At 42.5% G+C, this 24509-nt stretch overlaps 4 protein-coding genes across 6 annotated transcripts; 2 read left to right on the forward strand and 2 right to left on the reverse strand.

Annotated features, from left to right (window-relative positions):
* Positions 1–5639: 5639 nt before the first annotated feature.
* arf6a (ADP-ribosylation factor 6a) lies at positions 5640–8546 on the reverse strand. Of its 2 annotated transcripts, none has more exons than XM_084377900.1 (2): positions 8350–8546; positions 5640–8211 (listed from the first exon to the last, which is right to left on the reverse strand). In XM_084377900.1, exon 2 carries the CDS (start codon positions 7480–7482, stop codon positions 6955–6957), a length of 528 nt encoding a protein of 175 aa, XP_084234026.1. In that variant the 5' UTR covers positions 7483–8211; positions 8350–8546; the 3' UTR covers positions 5640–6954. The 2 variants fall into 2 exon arrangements, with proteins under 2 accessions (XP_084234026.1, XP_084234025.1); XM_084377899.1 differs by having other exon boundaries at positions 8346–8546.
* A 2208-nt stretch (positions 8547–10754) lies between these two features.
* Positions 10755–18062, forward strand: prpf39 (PRP39 pre-mRNA processing factor 39 homolog (yeast)). 2 transcript variants are annotated; one of them, XM_084377897.1, is made up of 15 exons: positions 10755–10897; positions 12080–12517; positions 12625–12818; positions 12992–13117; positions 13412–13530; positions 13693–13860; positions 14129–14309; positions 14737–14844; positions 14933–15097; positions 15541–15667; positions 15803–16071; positions 16460–16644; positions 16744–16827; positions 17077–17191; positions 17395–18062. In XM_084377897.1, exons 1-15 carry the CDS (start codon positions 10885–10887, stop codon positions 17482–17484), a joined length of 2382 nt encoding a protein of 793 aa, XP_084234023.1. In that variant the 5' UTR covers positions 10755–10884; the 3' UTR covers positions 17485–18062. The 2 variants fall into 2 exon arrangements, with proteins under 2 accessions (XP_084234023.1, XP_084234024.1); XM_084377898.1 differs by having other exon boundaries at positions 16744–16818.
* A 488-nt stretch (positions 18063–18550) lies between these two features.
* faua (FAU ubiquitin like and ribosomal protein S30 fusion a) lies at positions 18551–20344 on the forward strand. The gene is made up of 5 exons (XM_084377174.1): positions 18551–18648; positions 19122–19203; positions 19360–19504; positions 19842–19897; positions 20112–20344. Exons 1-5 carry the CDS (start codon positions 18617–18619, stop codon positions 20235–20237), a joined length of 441 nt encoding a protein of 146 aa, XP_084233300.1. The 5' UTR covers positions 18551–18616; the 3' UTR covers positions 20238–20344.
* A 1025-nt stretch (positions 20345–21369) lies between these two features.
* Positions 21370–23773, reverse strand: fkbp3 (FKBP prolyl isomerase 3). The gene is made up of 7 exons (XM_084377208.1): positions 23646–23773; positions 23175–23276; positions 22626–22727; positions 22379–22514; positions 22124–22191; positions 21928–22025; positions 21370–21726 (listed from the first exon to the last, which is right to left on the reverse strand). The coding sequence occupies exons 1-7, from the start codon at positions 23748–23750 to the stop codon at positions 21672–21674; spliced, it is 666 nt and encodes a 221-aa protein (XP_084233334.1). The 5' UTR covers positions 23751–23773; the 3' UTR covers positions 21370–21671.
* Between the last annotated feature and the right edge of the window lie 736 nt (positions 23774–24509).

Genomic DNA, 24509 nt, shown 5'->3' on the forward strand with positions numbered 1-24509 from the left:
CCGAGCACACAGGGCTACACACACAGCTGCCGGCGGTTAGTGCGCTGAAAGCAGATGGCTGCTCAGACGGGTCATTAATAAGAGCCGGTGGGGAGGCTGTGTGTGGTGGGTTATTTTTGGATTTGGTGTTGTGTGTTATTTAGGGATGAAAGTTGTATTGGCGACTCTATTTCTGTGTTTGTGTAAGTGGGAGGTTGCCAACAGGCACCAGAGAGAAGAGAGAGAGCGACATTTAGAGTAATTGGCTCCCTGTTTAGTCTGCCAGTATTCCACAGCGGACCTATTAATAATTACACAATGTGTGTGAGTGGCAGCCTTTGACCCAGCTTCAACAGGTTTTTATCGCCACGGCTTTTTTTTTTTTAAAAAGAACGCGTTATGGCATGGTGTCACTTGTTGAGTGTTTTATCGCCTCTCAACATGGAGAAAATTAACCGAGAAATAAACAGAGACTTACATGTTGGACCGTACTCGCATAAGCTACTGTACTGTAGCAGCAAAGTCAGTCCAGGTAATTACAGTGCTGTTTAACACACATATAATTTACCTCAGGATGACAATACCTAACCCTCAGCTCTCACTGTTTCACTCTCGACCCACGCAGACACGTCAGTTGTACTTCTCACTACCCTGTTAATCCTTTTTTTTGGTTTTCATTTTATCTCAATGTGTCCATATGTGGCTGTGGTGTGCCATGTGTCACACAGGAAGGTTGCTGCATGTCACTTCCTGTCACAACTGAAAACATTCACACACCAGTTTGGGCGTTTTATCTGGAGGAATAATCTGTCTGTTATTAGAAGATGATGCTGCTTCCTGTTCTTTATTTCAGGTTTCATCTGCTGAGGCAACAAAAGAAGAAAAGAAAAAAAGGAATCACATTCAATAAAAAATTCTTAACTTGCTGTTCATGCAGTTAGTTTATATGAGAGATCGGTTTAGAGAGCTTTAAACCTTTTTTTAGAGCACAGCCACATCAATGAAATTAAAGGAGTGTACACGCTTTTATGCAAGAACAATGGTCTCTCCATGCGCTCTTGCTTGACTTTATTTGTTTCTAAAGGATGTGAAGAAGCAATCCTCTCACGTCTCAGCCTCCAATAATTACATCTGTGAGCCTGCATCACTGCTGCTGTGCACATCCCTCCCACTGCACAACTTCTCCGCCAAATGCAAACACTGCAGGCCTCGGGCTCCCTATAATTATTAGCACATTGTCCAAAGCGGAGGGAGACGCAATGTGCAACAGATTCTGAGGAGCTTACAACTGCCTGGAAGCTGAATGTCACTCTGCATGCTGCTTTTATGACTCTTGTTTTAAAACGGGCCCCATGACAACTGAGACACTGAGGCTTTCTGAGCTGTAGCCGCGGCCCATCCAGCCGCTCCTAAAGTCCCTTTGTGTGCGTTAATAGTTTGCTGAGCAGGAAATGCCTGTGAAGACAACAGCAGACATTCGTTGAATCAAAAGACTTTTGGAAAAAGGAAGAAAACAAAAGTAATTCAAGGGTGAGATTTATCCTTGATGAGCAGAACAAGAAGAAGGGTGTGTTTGCAGAGCACAATGCTTTTTGGTCCTGTTGCCCATGGCGACAGGAGGATGCACTGCCCTGGTTATCGGAGGCTGATGGTGGTAAGAGCAGGGCGGCGACAGCTAAAGGAATGGCTGTGAAGTATATTATAAAGCATGTCCATACTAACATCAGGTTTGCAGGTGATGAGAAGTGACATGTTTGATTATTCACCAAAAATGTACAATAAACTATGCTTCTCTTCTGATTTTTGTTGTAATTTACATGCTTTTCCTGATAAACACAAAGCTTCTAACGATATCAGCTTAGCCTTAACAATTTTTAGGATTAAGCTTATTCAGTATGTGCTGAAAAGTGAGGAGATCAGTGTGGCTGTGGCCCAGTAGGTAGGTAAGGTAATCCACTAATCATGAGGACAGTTGTTCGGTCTCTGGTTCCTGAAATCTACATGTTGAAGTGTCTGCAAACTGAAGCCAAATTTGCTCTCTTCCATCTTTGCGTGAGTGTGTGTTTGAATAGTTATTGCTCCTGATGAGCAGGTGGCACCCTGTATCAGCCTCTGCCGCCAGTGTAAGGATGTGTGTGTGTGAAAGGGTGAAGGCTGACTGGTGTTGTAAAGCATTTTGAGTGGTCAGTAAGACTAGAAAAGCTCTCTGTATGTGCAGTCTGTTTAGCATGTCTGTCGGTTTAATGTGAAGCTAAAGCCGGCAGCCTATTAGACTGCAATTTAAAGATGCAATATAATTTTAATTGAAAACATAAAAAAAATTACTAAAATTATCAACAGGATGTGATGAAATAACAGTTATGAAGTTGTGACGTCCTTGTATTGTGTTGCAGAGATATATAGGCTAATGAATTTAGCATGCTAACCAGTGAGCCTCATCCCTTTCCAGTCCAAAGCTCCTGTGCTAGCAGTGCAAACACCAACACTCCCCCGTTGCTCGGAGCTCCCTGTCCTGACTAGATGCATGGCTAGCTAGCAGCAGTTAGCGGCTACTCTGGCGATATGCTGCCCAATCTTTGTTTTGACTATGAATTCCACAGGTTGCCAACTCTTACATATTGCACCTTTAAACAAACTGATACAGCATGTTAACTGGCTAGGTGCTGGCAGATTTTTTGGACAAAGCCAGGCTCGCCGCTTCCCCTTGTTTCCAGTCTGTGCTATGCTAAGCTAACCAGCTGCCCAGCTAGCTTAGCTGACTCTGCCCAGGCTGGGAGCTCAGAGCACTGGGGGATTGTTGGTGTTTTTACAATGGGGCTAGGGGCAAGCTAGTAAGCATGCTAACTTCAATAGACACCCTTATAACACAGTACAAACACATCTTTGAAATAACGTCTAAACTGTTGTTTCTTCACGTTCTGTTGATAATTTTAGTTAATTTTTTGAATGTTTTAAACTAAAATTCATATAATTAATATTGCACCTTTAACAGTAACTATTATATCAGCCAATCACCTTGCTGATGGTTGTGTTAGCTTATGTAGGTCATGTAGAGGCATCAGTATTAAACTGATTTAAAGGTTAAGAGTCCCTCGTAGCACGTTTAACATAAGCTTCACTAGGTGGTCCATTCACAGCAATTCTGTTTGCTGAACTTCTGCGTCCATTCGCTTTTCATTCCACGGATTCTGTACATATCTCCACCGGCGGACCGCACTAACATTTAAACACATTCGTACAAACATGATGAGAAAAGGCTCGAGGGTTGAACGCTCCCTGAGTGCTTCACTTGGCCTCTGACTCTTCGAGTAAAGCGAGCATACCATCTCTAAACTCCCCAGCTCTATGGAAACAACTGTGGGCAGAGGCAGACAGCGACCGCCTGAGGTGTGAGAAAAAGCACAGATGAGAAGTGTGTCTGTTCAACTCTAGATCTCACTGTATGAGTGGCCTTTACCAGAAGTTAACATAAAGACAATCAGTGTTTTTACTGCATTTAGCGTGACTGTGGTAGACTGACTTACAGTGGCATGACACACATGATTAACCAGGTGAACAGGTGAACGTTTCAGAGGTCAGAGCCTCCTTAAATAGGAGTTTGACTCTTGTGATGAAATGCACACTGTACGTTTCCTGGTTTCTCTGAATGAAGAACTGCAGCCAGATTAAAATCAAAGAGGAACGCCTGAGTAAACAAATGACAGGGGAACCACCAATGAGCTCCGTTTGAAAGAATTGTTTGAAACCACCCCCTTTGAAAAGGCGTACAATAGTCCGGTCCACCCCCACCCAGTGACACACAATGGCAGAGCTCTGGGGCTAGACCTGAACGCGAAAAGAAAGCGAGGCAGGTCTGCTTCAGGCTTTCATTCAAATCCAACACTTCCGTGGCAGCTTTCACTGGGAGGAAACACATTTCTAGTAAAGTCCTGATGTGACGGTTGATGACGATGATTGTATCAGTGAAGCTGAAGGATAATTGTGTTGTGTATGACCCCATTTTACTGAATTCACAGATTCACCCCTGTAACTTAAACTCTTATAACATGCCCTTTAACTGAGGGCCACAGGTGAGCCTGACAGCATTTGACACCAGCCAGTGTGTGCAGTGCATCTGTTGCCGAGTGCAGTGACAGCTGTACAAAAGGCCTCTGACATGTGCAGCATGATTCACCGGCTCAGCGCTGACGTAACATCAGGAGCCGTTTCAAACCGCTCTCCCTTTCCACATTTCCCCCTCCTGAGAAAAAGCAAAGCGTTTTGTAGATTTCACTCCTCCACAATGGAAAATCATAAGCAAACTGAGATCATGATTGACGCCTCAGAGGCGCTGCCCTCCACTATTCAAATAGAGAGTGGTTTCATTAGAGTAGCTTGCTGTGAAAACGCAGGAAGCCGGTGAGCGCTTGAGTCCGAAAAAAAAAAAAAAGAAACCTGGTGTGTGGTTTCAGGAGAGATAAGGAGCATTTGTGTGTCTATCTCTAGTGTAACCGCCCGTCCCTGTCCTGTCCTGTCCTTCATGCTGGAGAACGACACATGCCGCCGGCTTTTCGACACAGCAACAGGTCAAACTTCAAATGAGCAGCCACAGAGCAAACACCACACGGCCAAACAGAGCAAATACAGATAGAGAGCAAGCATTCCTGCACAGGAATTCCTGGACTGCGTCTCTCCTGAACACAGTTACATGTTTCTGAGAAGGATTTAATATCTGATCTTTTCAGGAAATTGGAGATTGATCATTGTGCTTCAGAAATAGCCAAAGCACTTCTTCGTCTTGCATCACCTGTCTGCACTCAAGCTGACACTGCTTCTGTTTTTGTCTCAGCGACAGCCTCCTAAACCACCCATTTCCATGACAACTATTTTCTCCTTTCGAGCGTTTCCTGACTTCACACGGTGATGTCACTAACCACAATTTCACGCCCGCCTCTTCTGGCACACATAGAGGGGGAAGCTGACCTTACACGCTTCTTCTGGTGGCTCTGGGACCACGTAAAAACTCTGAGCAGAGATATACAGTAAGCAGGTGGATAAATCTCTGATCTCATGCCTGTGTGCCTTAAAGTGACTCACGTAGCCGAGCTGGCAGAGGCCTCGGTGAGGCTGTCACCCTAACCGCAGCAGTTACACAAGACACCGCTCTCATGGTTTGCCGTGAGCTCTGCTTAGGTTAACAAATTAACAGCAGAAGTTAAGATCTTTATCCCGATGATAAACTTTTAACCCCTTATTTATCACTTCACTTGTTTAAACAGACACGTGAAGTCACCCATTCCCGTTTCTTCTCTTTAAAAAGTTTGGGCTTGTTGACTTTCGCCGAGCTGCACGTTGCAGCTTCAAAATTCACTTCCTTTGTTCGAAAATGTCAAAAAGCCGCGCGAGGAGTCAGCTCCCCGGGTTCGACAGAGCGACACCGCACAGAGGCAAGAGCACGGGTTTACCTGACAATCACTACCCTGAAACCAGAGACCTCATCACTTATTCACAGCCGGTGACTCACACATGCATGTGCAGGAAAGGAAACTCACTTCGCTTCGGTTCGCTCTAACTAGTCCCTTCTTTCAGCCTTTTTCTAACGCTCTCTCGCTTCCTCTTTTACGAGCTCTTTTCAGAAGTGAAAAATCGACTGCTCAGTGAAAAAGGCGTCACTTCCGTACTGATCTGGATATATTTTTTTTTATTATTTCAACAGCATAGCAAAGAGAAAAAAAAAAAAGGGGAACAAAAATAAAACAGAGCAGTATCTATGAGCTATTAACAGAAGTTTGTGTCTGCAGGTAGATGATGGGTAAAAAAAAGAAAGAACAGAAGAAGAGGAGTCACGACATGTGGAGTCGGTGATGGCAGGGGGGGGTTGGGAATATGTGAAAACACTTGCTGGGGTCCAAAAGTCAGTCACAGGAAATGTAAATGTGCACAGCCAGCTCGTTGTTGACCCCCCCCCGCTCCCCGTCCCAAAGTGCAAACTCAGCAGTCGAGCTTCTGCTGTGGGTAACTGTCTTGATTTTTTTTTTTTTTCTGGGGGGGGGCACCTGTAACCTCCTCCTAAGGCAGCTGAAACTACAAAATAACCCAACAGTAGTTAATGAATGGAAGCTCTGGGAGAAAACAACAAAACAAAAGGGGCGGCGATGATGATGACAGTAATAATAAGACTGGTGAACAGATTCAGACACTGAAACAACAAAAGTATATATCCATATCACAGTGTGTGTGTGTTTGTGTGTGTGTGTGAATATCCAGCGTCCACATAGTGTCTTTCAAAACAAACCGCCACAGCAGACATGATGGATGTAACCACGGCACAGGAAGGAAGTACAAACACATTTCCTCTATCATCCCGGTACAATCAGTTATGAAAACTCTTTTTTTTTTCCTCCTCCTCCTCCTCCATTTTTTCTTTTCTTTTAAAAAAGGTCCTAACATATCCGTAACAATACACATTCTCACAAATGACAGCGGGCAGTTGGAGCCGCGAACGATATGATATGCTGATGTAGGTTTTTCAGGACTCTCCCATCCTTTGGATACGTAGCTGGGTCGTGAGAAATACTGGACGAGAGCAAAAAGCAGAGTATAAAGTGTGTGTCCCCGAAAAAGAAATGATACAAACAAAAAAAAAATTAAAATGAAGGGGGGAAAGATTTTGCACCAAGAGCTCAAAAAATTAAGCTTGTTGTATATTTAAACTGATTATACAGAATGTGAACCAAAGCAAACTACTTTAAAAAGAAAAAAAGGAAGCCAGAAAAAAAAACCAATTTGTCTTTCGTTTAAATGAAATGTGGGGTTATAGTGAGGAGATCATTATCAAACAAGGAAAATAAAACAAAATATAATTGCTACTCTCTTTGACATATATACTCAGCAGAGAGGTCGTGGTATTAATTGCTTCAGATTGCATTTTTTTTTTTTTCATCATTCTCAGCTACTTTTTCTTTGCCTCCAGGCTGGTGAAGGGGGAGAAAAACATTAAGATTTGTAATTTGAGGTAAGCCAGGTCAGGCCCTCGTAGAGTCCATCCCCTGTCGTCGCACACGAGGGCTGAACGTACCAATTCCTATCTCTGATCCGGGTCAGGCCCAGCTTCTCCTGTATCTCGTGCGGTTTCATGGCATCCGGGAGGTCTTGTTTGTTGGCGAAGATCAGGATGATGGTGTCCTTCATCTCCCGGTCGTTGATGATCCGGTGGAGCTCCTGCCTCGCCTCGTCGATCCTGTCCCTGTCGGCACAGTCCACCACGAAAATGAGGCCCTGGGTGCCGGTGTAGTAATGTCTCCAGAGGGGCCGGATCTTGTCCTGGCCCCCGACGTCCCACACGTTGAACTTCACATTCTTATAGGTGACGGTCTCCACGTTGAACCCAACCGTGGGGATGGTGGTGACCGACTGTCCCAGCTTCAGCTTGTACAAGATGGTAGTTTTACCAGCGGCATCAAGTCCAAGCATCAATATTCTCATCTCCTTGTTGCCAAAGATCTTTGCGAACACTTTGCCCATGTTGTTTGCTGTGCATAAATACTTTGTGTGAAGGGAAAAACAAAAAGGCTTCTCTAATGTGAGAAAGAGAAGCTGGTTTCAATGCAGCTGAGGCGTGAAGAGCTTCAGTGTCCTCCACGTGATGGCAGCTGAGGGGCTGACACAAGTGTCAATATTCAACAAAAAAAAAGGCAGTGACTTTCAAGTTTTGTGCAGTTGTTGGACCAGAACCACTACAATTGTGATGATCTGACCTGAGCGGCTGACTTTGGAGCATTCAGCGTGTGTGTTGCAGAACTGGGTGGGGATGTGTTTTCATGATCCACTGCCCTCCGATGTAAGAAGAAAATATTACATCCCCTTGTTTTCAGACTTCCGTCAAAATCCACTCACACAAGTCTCCTTAAAAAAAAAAAAAAAAAGGATCCAGTCACTCTCAGTTGAGCTGGACTTGATGAATAACAGAACCACTACTAGCCTTTTTTTTTTTTTTTACAAATCAGGCCCTGTCCAAGCCCGGGGTTCCCACTTCCTCCTTGAGCTGTCGGCTGTCCACACTTGCTTCCTCAGCCCAATTCCAGTCGATGGATCTCAAAAGCTCAGTTCGGATTATTTAAAAAAAAAAGAAAAAAGAAAAAAGAAAAAAAAACACACCCGATCAGGATCTCTCCGGTCCGGTTCGGCAGCGGGACATCCAGAGGAAGAGCGCTCAAAAGGTCATTGATTCATCCGACTTTCTTTCTCTTCCCCCTGTGTGACACAAGAGCGGGTCCAGAGAAGGGAGGGGTGTTAGTACAGAGGACAACTTTGGATCCGAAAAAATATTCTGTCTGCGGCTGGAAGAGCAAAACAAACACAGAGAGCACGGAGGGCGAGGTGAATACCTACGTCTGCGGCGGTCATCCCCCAGTCCCCCGGGCCGTTTCTCCCCGCTCTTGCCGCTCTCTGGCTCTCTTCTTCTTCCCCTCTCCTCTCTCCCTCTTCTTCAGCCGTTCAGTCACAGCGGTGGCGGTGCTGTGTTACCGGAAAAGGTGCGGACCCAGATCAGCCGCCACTTCCTCTACACTGCTCACACACACTGGTGCTGCGTTCAAGGGCTACTCGTCAGCTCCGACATCTGAAGACGCAGAAAAAAAACATCATTTTTTAATACAACTTTTTTTAATTTTTTTAATCTATTTGTATTTATCAAATTATTTTTATTTTTAAATTAAGTGTGAGTAGCAGTATAACAAATGTGTTTATGATAATAGTATCTATTTTATTTAACTATTGCCATCTATTTTCCTTGATTTATTTCATAGATCACTTGTCTTTGGATAATTTCCTGTATGTTTAATACAAATACAATGTTCGTATGTTGGTGTTGGTAACTAAAAGTAACTTTCAGCTCCTGAAAAAAACAAAACGTATTATCATGGTATCCTACATGAGCACACTATTTTTCTAATTGCAAGTAACAACACTTTTTGGGATATTTCACATCTGAGATTTATTTCTTTTTCTCCTCCTTATGCTTTTCTAACTGGTATAAAGTGGGCGGGAGATACAAAAGATGATGTCACATACTTCTGTGCACCAATCAGGATTTAGCAATATTTGAATCAAAAGCAGTGATGTCATGACTGGCAGGCACATCATTACAGCAAGATGAGAACATTTTTGTTGTTATTAAGATATAATTTAAAGGTGTTATATACACTGTGATACCTCAAAGTTAAAGCCACTGAGCATTAACAGCAAATAAATGTCAATACTGATTAATGTTTTGCAAATCATGTATTAATTTCTGATTGTACGCAAACGCACCATACGCCATTTCGCATGCGCGCTTCAAAAAAACCCTGAAGTGCAGACCGGCCCATCAGCGCGTGTTGACGCCATTTGAGCTTTCATTATGTGTTTAATCGCCTCTAATGTCACGTCCGCCGCAATAATCACACATCTGCCTGCGCACATGAAACAGACGTGAGGATTTAGACACTTGATGAAGTCCAGACCCGGTGTACCGGCCCGGTCCGTCCGACATGTCTGATCATTCATTCAAAGCGGCCCCGTGTGATCAGCCTGTGACGTGGAGGCTGTGAGGGGGAACTACACTCCGGTGTTTCACACTCTGACGACAGCAGCCTATTGAAACTGACTAAAAAACACAATCAACATAATGTGGACCAACCAGTTATCACAGTAAAACCGCAGCATGTCAGGTGGTGAGATATGTAACAAGAAATTAACCTTCTAAAGGCAGGAAATAGTTATTTTAGTAAGCTTTTATTTAGCTTCCTGCTTAATAGGCCGAGGCTCAATCAGTACATCTTAAACTCTACAGTACAACAATATATTTATTAAAGCTTGAGATTTGACATGTTTGCACTTTGAATGTCTTCGTCCATTTTGCAGTGCTCAATACCATCTGAAACCCTGATTTTCAGGAGCCTCTGCATGAAAGCAAATGACATAACATCAAGATCTAGATCTCCCAAATTAAGCTACTGATTCAGATAAATAAAAGTTAAAAAAAAAAGTTTTAAAAATCTGGTAACACCATATATTGGCCAATATATATATTTTTTTCATAAACACAAAACAACAAACTAGAGCCCAACTGATATATATCCCAGATACTATTGGCTGATATTGGCTTGTCACAGCTGTGACTGATAGCCACAAAAATGTGTGCCTATCAACCTATATTGAAATGTTTTAATTCCTAATATCAGTATCGGCAGGGGCCCCAGATATCAAGTATCTGTTATGGATCCTGAATCATTATTATTACAACTGACTGATTATAATGACTGAGATAATGGGGCATTCAGCTGATAAATCAACGACTGAAGAACATGTTGTGCAACATATCTCAGGCACTTCTGAACTGTAAATGATTGTTATGTGTCTGCTGACACAGGCTGGATCTTTCTGTACGCCAACACTTATCTGCAATAAAGTTATATTGACTTATTTATCAGTCTAGCTGTAGCCTTGTGATCTAAAGATGACTTTGGTTTGAGTATACTGCCCCCCACTGAAAAACTCACAACTGTTTCATAATGTGCTGTTTAGTGAAGTAACCAATGTAAAAGCTAGACTGATTGATTGAACCTCTCTTATTCTTCAGCTAATATATAATAATACATATTTGACCTTGCACATTGTGTAATATATTAAAAAAACGTGGTAAAAATGGGAAAAGGTCTAGTCCATTACCACACACACACACGCGTGCGCACACGGCAGACACACACACGCGCGCACACAGCAGACACACGAGGGCGGGCTCTGCACTGAGCATGCGCACTCGCTGTCTCGGTCCTCTTCCCTCAAGTTAAGAATGGTGGGCGAAGCGCGCCTGGTTGTTGTAGGTTAACTAGAACAAGTGACTTCGAAAGCTGCGTACAAGTTCCTAAGGTTGACCAACATTTCATGGAAGATACTGGTAAGTTCACAAAACGTATCTTTATGCGAGAAGTCGGTGTAACGCGGGTAGAAGTGTGGCAATTCGGCACCCAGCTAACGCTAGCTACGAGTGAATTTGCCGTCGTTAGCCGGCTAGCTAATATGGAGTAGCCCCCGGTACCGACTATTAACTGGAGACGGAGGCTAATGCCTAACACGTTGTAGTTAGCACACGGGAGACAAGATGGTGAGGGTATCGGTTCGTTACACGACGCACAGCGCAGGTAAGCTGAGGATTGTAGTAACGTTAAAGGCTCACAACTGAGCTCACACTCAACGTTACGTTACCAAACGAGTGCTAATGTGAAGCTAACGCTAACGTGTCGTCACTTTGAGTGCTGTGCTACTTCTCAGGCAACACATTGGCGTCTAACTTAGGCCCAACTTCTGATTGAACTTTGACTATGCAAACAACCTCCTGTGTGCAACAAGCAAACAGCGCTCGAGCTAAAATTAACCGACTTTGACGAAAACCCGTATTGCAGCGTCGTGCAGTCACGCTCAGTGTTAATTAACAAACAAATCACGTGGATACATTATTTTTAGAGGCTAACGCAATGGTTTAAGCTAAAGCTGGCGTCCGTGTTAATGTTAGAACACGGAAGTGTCCTGTAGCACCAGCTGCCGTTTCTACTGGCTGACCTTTTTTGGCGTAAAGCTAACGCCAGTTAACTTAAAGTAAATCATTCGCCACTGTCAGGAGTGCAGCTAAAAATATGGCACGGCATTGTTAACGTTTCGACTTGGTGATTATGTAGCGGGTAACTTGGGAGTTGTGAAGTCTGTTTGCTTTAGTTGCCATGCAAATTAAAAATGCTACCAAACAAGTTCTGGATCATTCTTAACCTAAGATAGAGGATGTATAGTCTGCAGTGCCTATGGTGTTAGTTCTCTATTAAAGCTACCTATTATTTTAAAATGTATTTGTAGTAATATTTTTTTCTAATAATAATAACAATGTCTTTTTAAGTATTTATCAGCAATTCAATATCTAGGCTTAATCAATTTATGGTCATGTATAATAAAGAAAATCCTCACTTGAGGGCCTGAAACCAGAGAATATATATATATATTTTTTAAAAAATGAGTGAAATGATAAATAAATTAAATTTTTCAACTAATCCCTGCAGCTCTGATTATAATCCACCCTGCTTTTCAACAGGCCTACGACTCTCAGACGACACCATTACTGGAATGCTGGACACTGAGTCCCCTGTCATGGAGAGCAATGGGGATGCCTTTCTACCAGACCTTCCTGTTCTAGGCCAAGCTGCTGACTGGTCCATGGACCAGGCTGCTCCAGAACCAATCACCAACATCTTGCCTGAGGACTCGGACGCATCCCAGGATGCCCCGGGGCAACAGCAAGAACCAGACCAGCAGATGAATGCCACAGAGCTGGGATCTGTGGAGAAGGCTGTGGAGCAGTTTCAGCTCGCCAGTGCTCAGCTCTTCCAAGAGGAGCAGCCACCACCACCACCACCACCTCCACCACAGCCCACAGAAGAGGCAGAACAAAAAACAGAGTCTGTGGAGTCTCCGCAAGACAACCAGGAGATGAGTGTAGAGCCAGAGGCTGCTGTACAGGATGCCAGTCAAGGTAATCAAAATAATTGTTGCTTGATAGTGACATACTTTTAAAGGTATATTACAAAATAAGTAATACATGCAACTGGATACTTAATGGTTCCCTGTTTACTGCTCCAGATGGGACTGAGGCACCACAGGAGACAGGGGATGGCATGGAGCTGGAAGAACCATCCAAAGAGACAACAGAAGAATCGACTATTCCAACAGAACCACCACAGCCCAGCGAGTTTGAAAAACTCTTTAAAGGGTGTCAGGAGAACCCAGAAGACTTCAATGGTTGGGTCTACCTGTTGCAATATGTTGAGCAAGAGGTAAGGGATGACATGCAGATTATTCAGATATGTGTAGAAATGTACAGTTTGGCCATTAACAAAATTAAACAGGGGCTCAAACTTTTGTTTTTACATTATGTCATTGAAAAGCTGGATAACTGGATTATTATACAAAGTGTGACAATCTCTTTTCTGTTACCGTTCCCTTGCAGAATGTCCTTGAACCTGTGAGGCAGACGTTTGATATATTCTTCCTGCGTTATCCCTACTGCTATGGCTACTGGAAGAAGTATGCTGATATTGAAAAGAAGCATGGGAATATACAGGAAGCAGAAGAGGTAAATACCAATGTTGTTTGGACACATTTGTTGCTTTCTTGTCAAGGATTATACCCTTCATACAGTAAATATTTGGCAGGCGGTTCTGTCCTTGTCCCTGTTGTTTCTTCCTTTATATTATAATACTACATTGACTCATGTCCATGTACATGTCCTTAAGTCTTGGTCATTTAGAGACTGCAAACACCAGGTATTTTGGCCTGAAGAGAGAGGGGCAAATAGAGGTGCTTGTACAAATCAAATAAAATTTGTTCCAGCCATTGACAGGCTTGTTTGTGTTTGGTTTCTCCCAAGGTGTACAGAAAAGGTTTGCAGGCCATTCCTCTCAGCGTGGACCTGTGGCTGCACTACCTGACCTTCATCAAAGAGAACTCAGACGCGACTGATCCGGAGACTGAGGGTCGCATTCGAGCGTGAGTGAAAGACTTACTTTATAGCATTTTATCTCATCCTCGTGTTATGTGGCTCTTGCTTATATGACATTTTTCGACAGTTAATCTTAACCAACTATTTGATAGTTCATGCCAATGCTTAATATTCACAATCTTTCCTTTTTTTAAATCTTCTACCTTTAGTGCCTATGAACATGCAGTACGAGCAGCAGGCACAGACTTTCGCTCGGATCGCCTGTGGGAGGCCTTCATCAACTGGGAGACGGAGCAGCAGAAGCTGGCCAACGTCACCGCCATCTATGACCGCATCTTGGGCATCCCAACCCAGCTTTATTCCCAGCACTTCCAGAGGTGTGTGTGTGTGTCTCTGTCACTCTGTCTGTTTGCCGTTTCACCTCTTCAGCTCCTCAGTTATAATCTAGTGGTACAGGTTCTCAGTAACTGAAGGAAGAAATTTCTTTTTCAGTGTAGAGTATAATTGACCACAATAGGGCAATCTCTTAAAAGCACTCAGCTCCACACAACACAAAGAAAGCTGTTTTTTGCTTAAAATCACTCTAAAATTACACATTTTTAATCTTTGCGTTAAAGCTTATTTGCCTGTTTTTGATCTTTGCAGGTTCAAAGATCATGTGCAGACGAACAACCCCAAACATTTCTTGTCAGAAGAGGAGTTTGTTCAGCTGAGGCTTGAGCTCTCTAAAGCCAGCCTGATGGCGATGGTCACCGAAGATGCGGAGCCACCTGCAGCTGACGATGATCTACCGCCTGGTACAGAGGAGCTTTCGGACCCTGCTAAGGTAGAAATCTAATTTCTGATCCTGCAGGGGAGACACATTTCCAAAAGTACTTGCAGGGGTTAGCCGGAGCTTGCCTTTTCTCCATGATGAGATGGAACGAAAGCTTTGTTCAGGTTTGAAGAGGTGTCTTTATGTCAGCAGCCAAGCCAATGAATGCCAGGGGGGATTCAAGTTGGCATCCATTCAGGGACTCGCCCATAAACTAAAAGGATCAACCGTGGCCCCTTGACCGCAGAACCTGCACCCAGAGGCTGATATGCAGGGTGCATACATACCTCCCCCCTCTACAGGCTTCTAGTCTCTGGCAAGCTCATGGTGATGTAAATCCTTGATTGCAGGACTCGCAGTTTTGACATCAAGTGGAGAATGATTTGGTGACTCGTTCACAAGAGTGTTGACCATGTGTTTTTTATGTGTCTTTATGTAGAGAGTGACAGAGATCGAGAACATGCGCCACAAGGTGATCGAGGCTCGGCAGGAGGTGTTCAACCACAATGAACATGAAGTCAGCAAGCGCTGGGCCTTTGAGGAAGGGGTATGTGTCTTATTTGTTGTTTGTTGGAAACGTGTTTTCTTTTTATTCTTTGACAATGTAAAACAACCATTTATTCATGTCTTTTCAGATTAAGAGGCCATACTTCCACGTCAAAGCCTTAGAGAAGACCCAGCTGAACAACTGGAAGGAGTACCTGGACTTTGAAATTGAAAATGGGACTCCAGAGCGCGTGGTTGTTCTTTTTGAGCGATGCCTCATTGCTTGCGCACTCTACGAAGAGTTCTGGACCAAGGTAAAATGACCGTTAACCTCTCTGTCACTCCCGCTACCTCCCTGCACTTCCCCATCCACGATGATATCACTTCGACACAGTAAATCGTCCTGCACTCTCTTTGCGTGTAACGTTGATATGTGACTGTATCTGTTGTATTAGGGGATGGCCAGCTTGCCACACAAGATATGACTGCAGCATTTGCCAACTACTACGTTGCATCTTCTTCGTCTCCCACTACCTTACAGAAACTTATCTAATTGGTTCCATGAAGGTGCTGATGGGTTTACACAGAAAATTTCTAAAAACGATCTTGTCAATGAAGAAATTCACTGTTTCTGTCAACTGAAAATTTAGGTTTAAAATGTGTTGTCTCCTTTGCCTTTCTCTTTTTCTCCTCTGTTCTTTTTCTCTGTCCTCTCCTGCATTTCTTCCAACTCCGCTTTCTCTTTTTCACTCTGAAGTATGCAAAATATATAGAGGGCTACAGCACTGACGGTGTAAGACATGTCTACAAGAAGGCGTGTACCATCCACCTGCCCAAGAAACCGGCCATCCACCTGCTGTGGGCAGCCTTTGAGGAGCAGCAGGGTGAGTGGCACTCAAAACAACATGCAGATAAAACTCAGGGTGTGACTGCACATGTAATGTACATAGTGATACAGACTTGAAAAAAACAGCATTGTTTGGGCCATGCTTGACAATATTCTGCTTTTCTTTGTCCAGGCAATGTCGAGGAGGCTCGTGGCATCCTGAAGTCGCTAGAGGAATCAGTCCCAGGTCTTGCCATGGTGCGCCTTCGAAGGGTCAGTCTTGAGCGTCGCCATGGTAACATGGATGAAGCAGAGGCGCTGTTAAGGGAGGCCATGGACTCCGGGAAGAATGCTACTGAGACGTCGTTCTATGCTGTGAAGCTGGCCAGACAGCAGATGAAGGTGCAGAAAAGTCTGAGCAAAGCCAGGAAGGTGCTGCTGGATGCTATTGAAAAAGACCAGGTGATGACCCTTCTACAGATGCATGCATAAATTGTCTACCAAGAGAACTTAAAGAGTCGGCAAACCCTTCTTAAAACCTACAGTGAATAAACAATGAGGCCAGTAAAAAACACCCACTACCAAGATCATTTAATCACCTCTTCTTTGGATTACTGCTGCACTATATAGGCTGCCTCATTGAAAGTACCTTTTCTTTCCTCAAGTGGAAATCAGACTTGTTTACACTTGAGACACCTGTTCTTCCCCTGCAAACAAATCAGTTTAGAATATAAAGAGAAACTGGAGTGGACATTTTATTATATGTAATTAAAATGAATTATACTACCTTCCGCCATGGCGATATTGCACTACTTGTGACATACTCACTTGTGCTTTTATGGCTTTACAGACTAATCCGAAGCTCTATCTAAACTTGCTCGAGCTGGAATACAATGGAGACGTGACGCAGAACGAGGCTGAGATCTTGGCTTGTTTCGACCGAGCCCTGCAGAGCCCGATGCCCATTGAATCCCGCCTCCTCTTCTGCCAGCGCAAGGTCGAGTTCCTCGAGGACTTTGGCAGTGACATAAATGTGTAAGTGTTTTGTTACTTTTAGAGATTGAATAACGGATTAACGTGAATGGATTTGTCATGTTTAATATTGACTAATTTTCATTCTTTTATTTCTTTCAGGCTTGTGGCTGCATATAGTGAACAACAGAAACTGCAGAAAGAAAGTGAACCCACAAAGAGGAAAGCGGAGAACGGGTATGACAGGTGGATATTGGAACAGGGCTTGGGTCACATCAACACATCAACACATCATTATTTTCATTTATTTTTTCAACTTTCCAGTCATATAATAGCAGTCCAGTGTCCTGTCGTCATTCATTGTAGCACAAACTTGCAGTGGGTGTTTATCATGAGCTAAACTTCCTCTAAAAAGCTTCTGATATATTATTGGCACTACAGCAAACAACACTAACTAGTAAGAGATTTTACTAACTGTAAACTATTTGTTTTCAGCTCTCAAGAACCTGACACCAAGAGACAACGTGTGGATGACGAGTCCTCGGCTGCAGCAAACGCACTGACAGACACGCAGGCCAACAACTCCGCGTACAACTACAACTGGTACCAGGTGGGTTTCTTATCTGAAAAAGATTTCCTTGCTTTCCCTTCATGTCACACTCGGCATGTATGGCCATTGGCAGCATTTTTACGTCTATTTTCTAGTAAGAACTTGTCTTAATCAACTGTACAAAAGTTAAACGCATGTTTTGTTTAAGTGAGTTGAAATTTAGGTGATCCGGCTAACTTATTCTTTCCTTCCCTGTTTCTCAGCAACCATACGGCAGTTGGGGACAAAACTCCTGGGGGCAGTACAACCAGTATGCCCAGTATAACCAGTACTACCCTCCTCCTCCAACATGATGAACAAAATCCTTACATGAAGATGGAGACTCAGAGGAAAGCATCCTTTCTGCCCTGCCTACTTTTCTGAACAGGGCTACTCAACATGGTGTCATGGAGATTAATCCAACCACAGAAGCTCGTTTGTTTCTTCTTTCTGGTTTAAAGTGTGCTAATCGCTTAAATTATACTTTGTAGCAATTGTTTAGATTATAATACACTTGGCTCTCCATGGCAGCCATGTTGATTAGTCATGTTGTTTAAAACAACGTTAGTTGCTACATCCATCATCTCCTTAACTGGCTGCTTTTTTGGGTTCTTTAATGCATGTTAAGTGTGAGAAGGCAGATTTATTTTCCCCTGTGTGATAAAAGGCTTTCTAATTTTTAGATCGGATGACTTAGTTTGGTCTCTTTCTTTGTGTTTAAGATTTAAACTTGTAAAGGAAGCATTCATTGATGTACCTCTGAGTCATGTTTCTTCTTCCCAAACTGAAAGATTTTTAATATTTCATGGTTATGTTTCCATAAACAAAATGAAGAGTTCCTCCTTTTTTTATTTTGACCTGATTTCATAATAAAGAGATTGATATCCAGAAATGTCCCTCTGTTGACTTCATCATCCTTTTCATTCCAACATTGTTCAATATATTGAATTCATGAGACATTAAGACATTACCAACAATCTTTCATATATGTATTGTTAAGTACAGAAATGATCTTTTTCCGCATATTCAATACGAAGTGCGAATGATCACCCCGTAGTCAGTGTGACAAGTTTTAGATTTAACCTTTATTGAACACTGGTATACGGTGAAATACAAAGAACTGAAAGCTTGTTTACTATTGAGTAAGGTAAAGAAATAACTCCATACTTTGATTTAAAATGCCCAAATAAACCCCGGCCTGCTTCTTGCAGTGGCCTAGGTGGGCAAGATTAAATGATCATGTGGTTACATATCAGTGTTTTATTTCGCTTTGTTTTTTTTTAATAAATATTGTCATTATTGCCAATTAAATCAATGAAAAACAAAATAATTGATCCCACAAGCACAGTTTCAACAGTCCAAAGTGCGATGGGCGTGGCCACCGCTTCCACTAATGCTTACGTAGATCCGCACATGCGCAGTGTCGCCCCTTAAACAGCCCTTTCTATGCCTAGCGTTGAACGACTAGCATCAACGAGGTAAGGCCTGTGCAATTTCAGTGAAAAATCCTGAAAATGTAAAGCCCCGAGAGATTTTGTTACGCTAATAGAGCCCTTATATCATCATTTATCACATGTACTTCCTTATTTTGAACAGTTACGCTATATTCCGTGTGTTTAAAGCGACTTTATGAAAAGCGTGTCCCATGCGGCTAGTTATGCTAGCATAGCATTAGCAAGACACCAAGCGAGTTAAGTCTGTTCCAGCTCCCGGCACGTTGCTTTGCTCCGTTTCTCGTCAGTTTTTTAACCTGAAAGTTTTATGACAGGATACAATTTGTCACGGCATCCCCACGTTTAGCATATTTAGTAACCTCCGACTCAGGTATAACGTGGCGCGTTTGGTAGCCGATGTTTGCTGTCACAAATAAATCCAACGCTACAGGCTTATTTCCGCAGTCGATATATTGATAATGACTAAAGCTAATCTGCCCTCTCGGTTTTTCTTCCAGCATCATGATGCAGCTCTTCTTGCGTGCCCAGAACACTCACACCCTTGAGGTGACCGGACAGGAAACTGTTGGACAGATCAAGGTAATTTGTGTTTTATAAGTTGGTGAGAATTCACCAAACTTTTGATTTCTCATGTCAATGCACTACTGTTTTTCAGTGATCTGTGTGAGTCCTAGTGATGCTTTCACATGGTGAAGGGGGTTTTGCTATAAATGCTTATTCTTTGGTGTCCCTTAGGCCCATGTCCAGACTGTGGAGGGTCTCCTGGTCGAGGATCAGGTGCTGCTGCTCGCTGGGTGCCCACTGGAGGATGATGCCTCCCTGGCATCCTGCGGTGTCTCAGAGCACTGCACCCTGGAGGTAGCTGGCAGGCTTCTGGGAGGTCAGTACACGGAAATAAAACACACGATAGTCTAAGTTTCAAAGTAAGAGATTTGGTGCACGAGCTGGCCTTCATATACTTTAGGGATAAAAGTCAAAAGCCAGTATTTCCTGTTGATCAGACATCTCATTTTGAAAATTTGGGGACCCAAACCTCCATCACCAAGCCATCGTATATCATGTATGGATATTCAAAAAGATGTTTTCAGTGGATCATGACATTAGGGGTCATGTTAGTGATTTCAAAGATGAGTACAGTGTCTGAACAATTGCAGGATCTTTGGTTTATGTGGGAATTATCCCAACTAACGCTCCATCTTCCTTTTCTCCCTCCTCAGGTAAGGTCCACGGTTCTCTGGCCCGTGCCGGAAAAGTGAGGGGACAGACACCCAAGGTAAGAAGATTTTGAGTATTTCTGACACTTTATGTTCCAGTAAAATACAAACTCAAACATTTACGTGTTTAATTTCCTCCAGAACACATTGTATAGTACTTAGATATAAGTGGCCTCCTAAATGTATGAAAATGGTATTTACATGTTCTGTGTTGGATGTGCTGGTCATGAAAATTAGAAAAAATAACCGATGCCTTTTCTTCACTTTGTCCAGGTTGACAAGCAGGAGAAGAAGAAGAAGAAGACTGGCCGTGCCAAGCGTCGCATCCAGTACAACAGACGCTTCGTGAACGTTGTGCCCACCTTCGGAAAGAAGAAGGGACCCAACGCCAACTCCTAAGTGCTTTAATGCCCTAAAGGAGAAACCCAGTCACCACAAATCAGTTTTTCCCCAAGTTAAATGTTATCCTGCTGTACAGAATAAATATTGGCTTGGACAAAAGAGAACTGTGTTTTGTTTCCTGCAATGAAAGTGGCGTCCTTATGGAAACCAGTTGCTATTTTCAGGGATTTGTGACACTTACTGTTCATTTCATGATCTGTGGTTAGAAAATGGCCTGAAATGATTGAGGGTTGTTTTCATTTCTCAATGTCTATTTGCCTCTAAATTTCAGAATTAGATGATTTTGATAGTTATGTGTCACTGAAGGGTCTGAACTTACTGTCTTTTTGATCTAAATTCGTCCTCTGCAGTACATTAATATTGGATGGACGGACAAGTGAGACTTGGTTTGCGTCAGCAAATATGAAAGATCACCACAGATTAATGTAGTTTCACCATGTTTTTTGTTAGGAAAATGCCTGGTTTTGTATTTTTCAACATAATCTGGCACCATGTTGATGAAGGCTCAGTCATCCAGGTCATGGTAAATCTAGATGCTGTATCTTAGGCAACTGGACTTGTTTCAGTTTCTTGTAGACGTTTCACCTCATCCAAGAGGCTTCTTCAGGTCTAACTGACTGGAGAGGAGTTGGCAGGCTCTTGTGTGGGTATTTTCTTACGGAGTCGTTGAGGACGTGTGAGCTCTCGAGTTTCAGAGTCATTAGGGCCACTTGTGGGTCATTGGTCAAACTGGCCTTCATGTGAGTGTCTAAGGCTAGGTGAAATCTGGCACCATCTACACAATAACTCAATATGCTTATAAAAGAAATTTACAATATACATTAAATTGCTGTGAGTGTAAGGACCTTTTACAGTTGCATTTATATTAATTTAAATGATAAGAGAGAATTTTAGGTTGAGCTACCTTGAAAGTGCTCAAATGTACTCTTAAAAAGATGTACAAACCTTTTATATATAAATACAAGATAATCTGGATGTTGTGTGTAATGGGATGTCAGAACTTGTGTTTTCCTCTGCATGCGTCAAGTGAATGATGGTTAAACTGCTTAAAATTGACATCCAACCTATATGTGCTTGTAAAATGATTGGTCAACAGTGATGATATGAAAATCAGAAAACCATTCCATACTTAAGTCTCTGAAACAGGTTTATTTTACATTTACATGCAAAAGAAAAAGAAAATACAGAGAATAAGGTTTCAGGGTGTCTCATATATACATTATTGACAAGCCGCCACATTTGGGCCAAAACTTAAGACATTGTAATAACTGGTCATCGTTTCCTGTAACGAGATGAGACAAAGTAGAAACAGAACAGTGCAGTCCAAATACCATTTTAACTTGAATCTTTACAACAAGGCCGTTGATTCTTTTTTTTTTTTCCTCCACCTCCGTCCTTTAAACATAGTGCATGCTGGCCAACGTTCGTCAGTTAATCCACAGCCACCAGCTCGATCTCAAAAATCAGCTTCGCATTGGGTGGAATTCTGGAAGAGCTGGAGTTAAGGAAGGAACAGCAGTCAACGCAAATTATTGTAAACAAATTAAGAGCACTGACAATCAAATGTGCTTCAGCCACACCGTGCTGACCAGCTGAAAAGTCCGGTGACTAAACTCAACTGAACACAAACACATATTTACATGACATGCACAAAGTGAAGCACAAACTCAGCCAGAGAAAAGGATACTTGTTTTCAGGTACACCCTTCCTTCCGTAGGCCCACTCTGGTTCAATCTCCAATCGAGCGGTTTCACCCTTGCTCATTGTCATAATGGCCTCATCCCACTGTGAAAATCAAGGATCAGTGATGATGACATACAGTGAAACTGAAAAAAGTTTGGATGCACGGAGCAAAAAAAAAAATCATCGGCAGCATCACTTACTCCTCTGATGACTCTGCCGAGGCCAGCTTTGAAGCTCAGTGGTTTAGTTTGCCTTTTCTTTCTTGCCGCTGCAGAGAGACAAGAGGGCAGGTTTAAACCCGAAGACCATTGAGGACAATTGCTATTGGCATTTAATGACAATTAAATTAGGTGATGATGACAAACACTGGCTGGTTTACGGTGGTAACAAACTGGTCCAGCACTCTCATTTTCAGTTAAATCTGACTATAAAGGTGTAGGTCTGTCTTACAGTACCTGCGGGAATATTGGTGTCAAAGACAGTCCCATCCTCCAGGGAACCAGTGTACCAGCAGCTCACGGTTTCACCTTTCTTCGGAAAGTTAGTCTTGTCACCTTTCTTCAGCACCGACTTGGTGTACTTGGGCGGACCCTGTGAAAAGCAGGAGCAGCAGGAGTTTGTAAGTGTGCAGGGCAAAAAAATGAAAATAACCTGTCATCAACAACAACAACATCGCCAGAAGTCAACACCCTCAAGCCGTACCTCGTCAACAACTTCTGTTTTGACTTCTTTGGGTTTGTCTTCGATTTTGACAGCTTTAACCTGCTCGGTCACTTCTTCGATCGGTTCTGTGCCTTTAAACCGCTGCAAATGAAACAGAGAGAAGGGAATAAACATACAGGGCTGCACGATATGGTTCAAAAAGTGATATTACGATATAATTCATGTTCATAATTCATATTATTGAGGATAATATTTTACATCACAATTTTCATTGTCATTGAAAAACTAGTAAAATCAAGATGATGTTGCATTTCTCCTGGTCTCTGCCAAACAAAAACATGTTTTATTACATCTGGAGAAGAAGCTTTGTAGGCCAGAGCATCTCTGCAGCACTACACATTTTCATTAAAACATTGTTTTGTGACACATTTTACCATCACAAAATAACTGCAGTTCCTTCTGATTTGCATATTGAATTTTCGATTATTTGTCAAATAACTGTGCAGCCCTAATGTGCACTCTTGAATGAGTTCATCAGCCAAACCAGTGCCACAATGTGCAACATCATGTATAATGATCATCACTTACTTTGCTCTCAAACAGCTGATTGTAGGCAATGACCAGCTGTTCCTTCTTTGCTGTTTTGGCCACATTCTTGATGTTTCCCAGCAGCTTGTGCTCATTGAGGAACTGAAAGGAAAATTGCAAAAACGTGGAAAACCATCAGAGGTTAGCTTTTATTTATCCACCTTCTATATGCTCCTGCGTCACTTTCTAGTTTAGGCTATAGCTAACATGTCAGACCGTAAACAAGCCGTGATTTCAGATGAAATAACGAGCCGTGGCGCACATATTACTTCCGCAGCGCTCTTTTTTGTATGAATATCCCTCTGTATTGTCGTACATGGTGCCTAGCTAGATGCTAACACACAACATCCTTTCTTGTGTAGCTCCCCCTAGCTAACCACGCAGCATGCTGCAGTTCAGAAGTACGCATTAACACTTTAACCTGCAGATATTCAGACCGACGACACAACGGGAATAACGGGGTAAACGTACCGAGTGGGCTGCATTGTCCTGAATGAACTTTATGAGGTCTTTTTTGGGCAAATCATCACTTTTGAGCTGCTCATCGCTCCACTCTCGTGTAGGTTCATCCGCCATTTTGAGAGGCGAACTGGTGAACTTTGACCGCCGTGACGTATATTAAACGTCACGGCGGTTTGGTTTTTATCATGAATATATATTTTAATTATTAAAAAATAAATACACTTATTATTATTGTTATTAGTAACTGTCATGTGAAATATTTGACGATTTAACTGGTTAGAAAAAAAAAAAAAAAAAAAAATAAAATTCAGTGCATAGCCTGAAAAACAATTGAGCTACGGAAAGAGTGAAGGCTAAACCAATCAATAATCATTAAATTAATAAGATATGGACACATTATACAATGTCACTATATTAAATGTGCCTATGGCTACAAATAGTGTGATCAGCCAGTTACATCTCTCCAATGTGTCCTGCCACCTAGTGGACACTACTGGTACTACTGATAACTGTTGAACCATTAGAAACAAATCAAATACAGATAAATATACATAAAAAGTCAGACATTACAAAACTTTACAACTTTTTTAACCATGGACAGAAATATAGTTCAGATTCTTTTTTTTCATCTGATCATATCCAACATCTCTGACCAAGACATGCACCTGATGAGGACATAATTAAGAAAACACACATCCCCTGTTTTGTTCTGTGTGACAGCAGATGACACAACGGTTTATATACTTTCAGTGGCTGACGTTGAGTAAGTCACACCCATAAGCATAAGCATCCATAAGCGATAAAAGCGCTCCATTTTCTTTATTTACTTCAAGTCAAGTTTGTCTACTTAGTTTGAAATATTAATTTTATTGG

This window comes from Pagrus pagrus (assembly GCF_965226575.1).
Source record: "Pagrus pagrus genome assembly, chromosome: 16".
NCBI lineage: Eukaryota > Metazoa > Chordata > Actinopteri > Spariformes > Sparidae > Pagrus > Pagrus pagrus.

Bases quoted from the DNA above. Each gene is read 5' to 3' on its own strand.
- arf6a (XM_084377900.1), bottom strand. From the start codon at position 7,482: ATGGGCAAAGTGTTCGCAAAGATCTTTGGCAACAAGGAGATGAGAATA.
- fkbp3 (XM_084377208.1), bottom strand. From the start codon at position 23,750: ATGGCGGATGAACCTACACGAGAGTGGAGCGATGAGCAGCTCAAAAGT. The intron at 22,192-22,378 runs GTACTGTAAGAC...GTCTCTCTGCAG, and splicing joins TGACACCAATATTCCCGCAG to CGGCAAGAAAGAAAAGGCAA. The intron at 22,026-22,123 runs GTAAGTGATGCT...TGATTTTCACAG, and splicing joins TCGGCAGAGTCATCAGAGGA to TGGGATGAGGCCATTATGAC.
- prpf39 (XM_084377897.1), top strand. The intron at 13,531-13,692 runs GTGAGTGAAAGA...TTCTACCTTTAG, and splicing joins ACTGAGGGTCGCATTCGAGC to TGCCTATGAACATGCAGTAC. The intron at 14,845-14,932 runs GTATGTGTCTTA...ATGTCTTTTCAG, and splicing joins GCTGGGCCTTTGAGGAAGGG to ATTAAGAGGCCATACTTCCA.
- faua (XM_084377174.1), top strand. From the start codon at position 18,617: ATGCCTAGCGTTGAACGACTAGCATCAACGAG. The intron at 19,204-19,359 runs GTAATTTGTGTT...GGTGTCCCTTAG, and splicing joins AAACTGTTGGACAGATCAAG to GCCCATGTCCAGACTGTGGA. The intron at 19,898-20,111 runs GTAAGAAGATTT...CACTTTGTCCAG, and splicing joins TGAGGGGACAGACACCCAAG to GTTGACAAGCAGGAGAAGAA.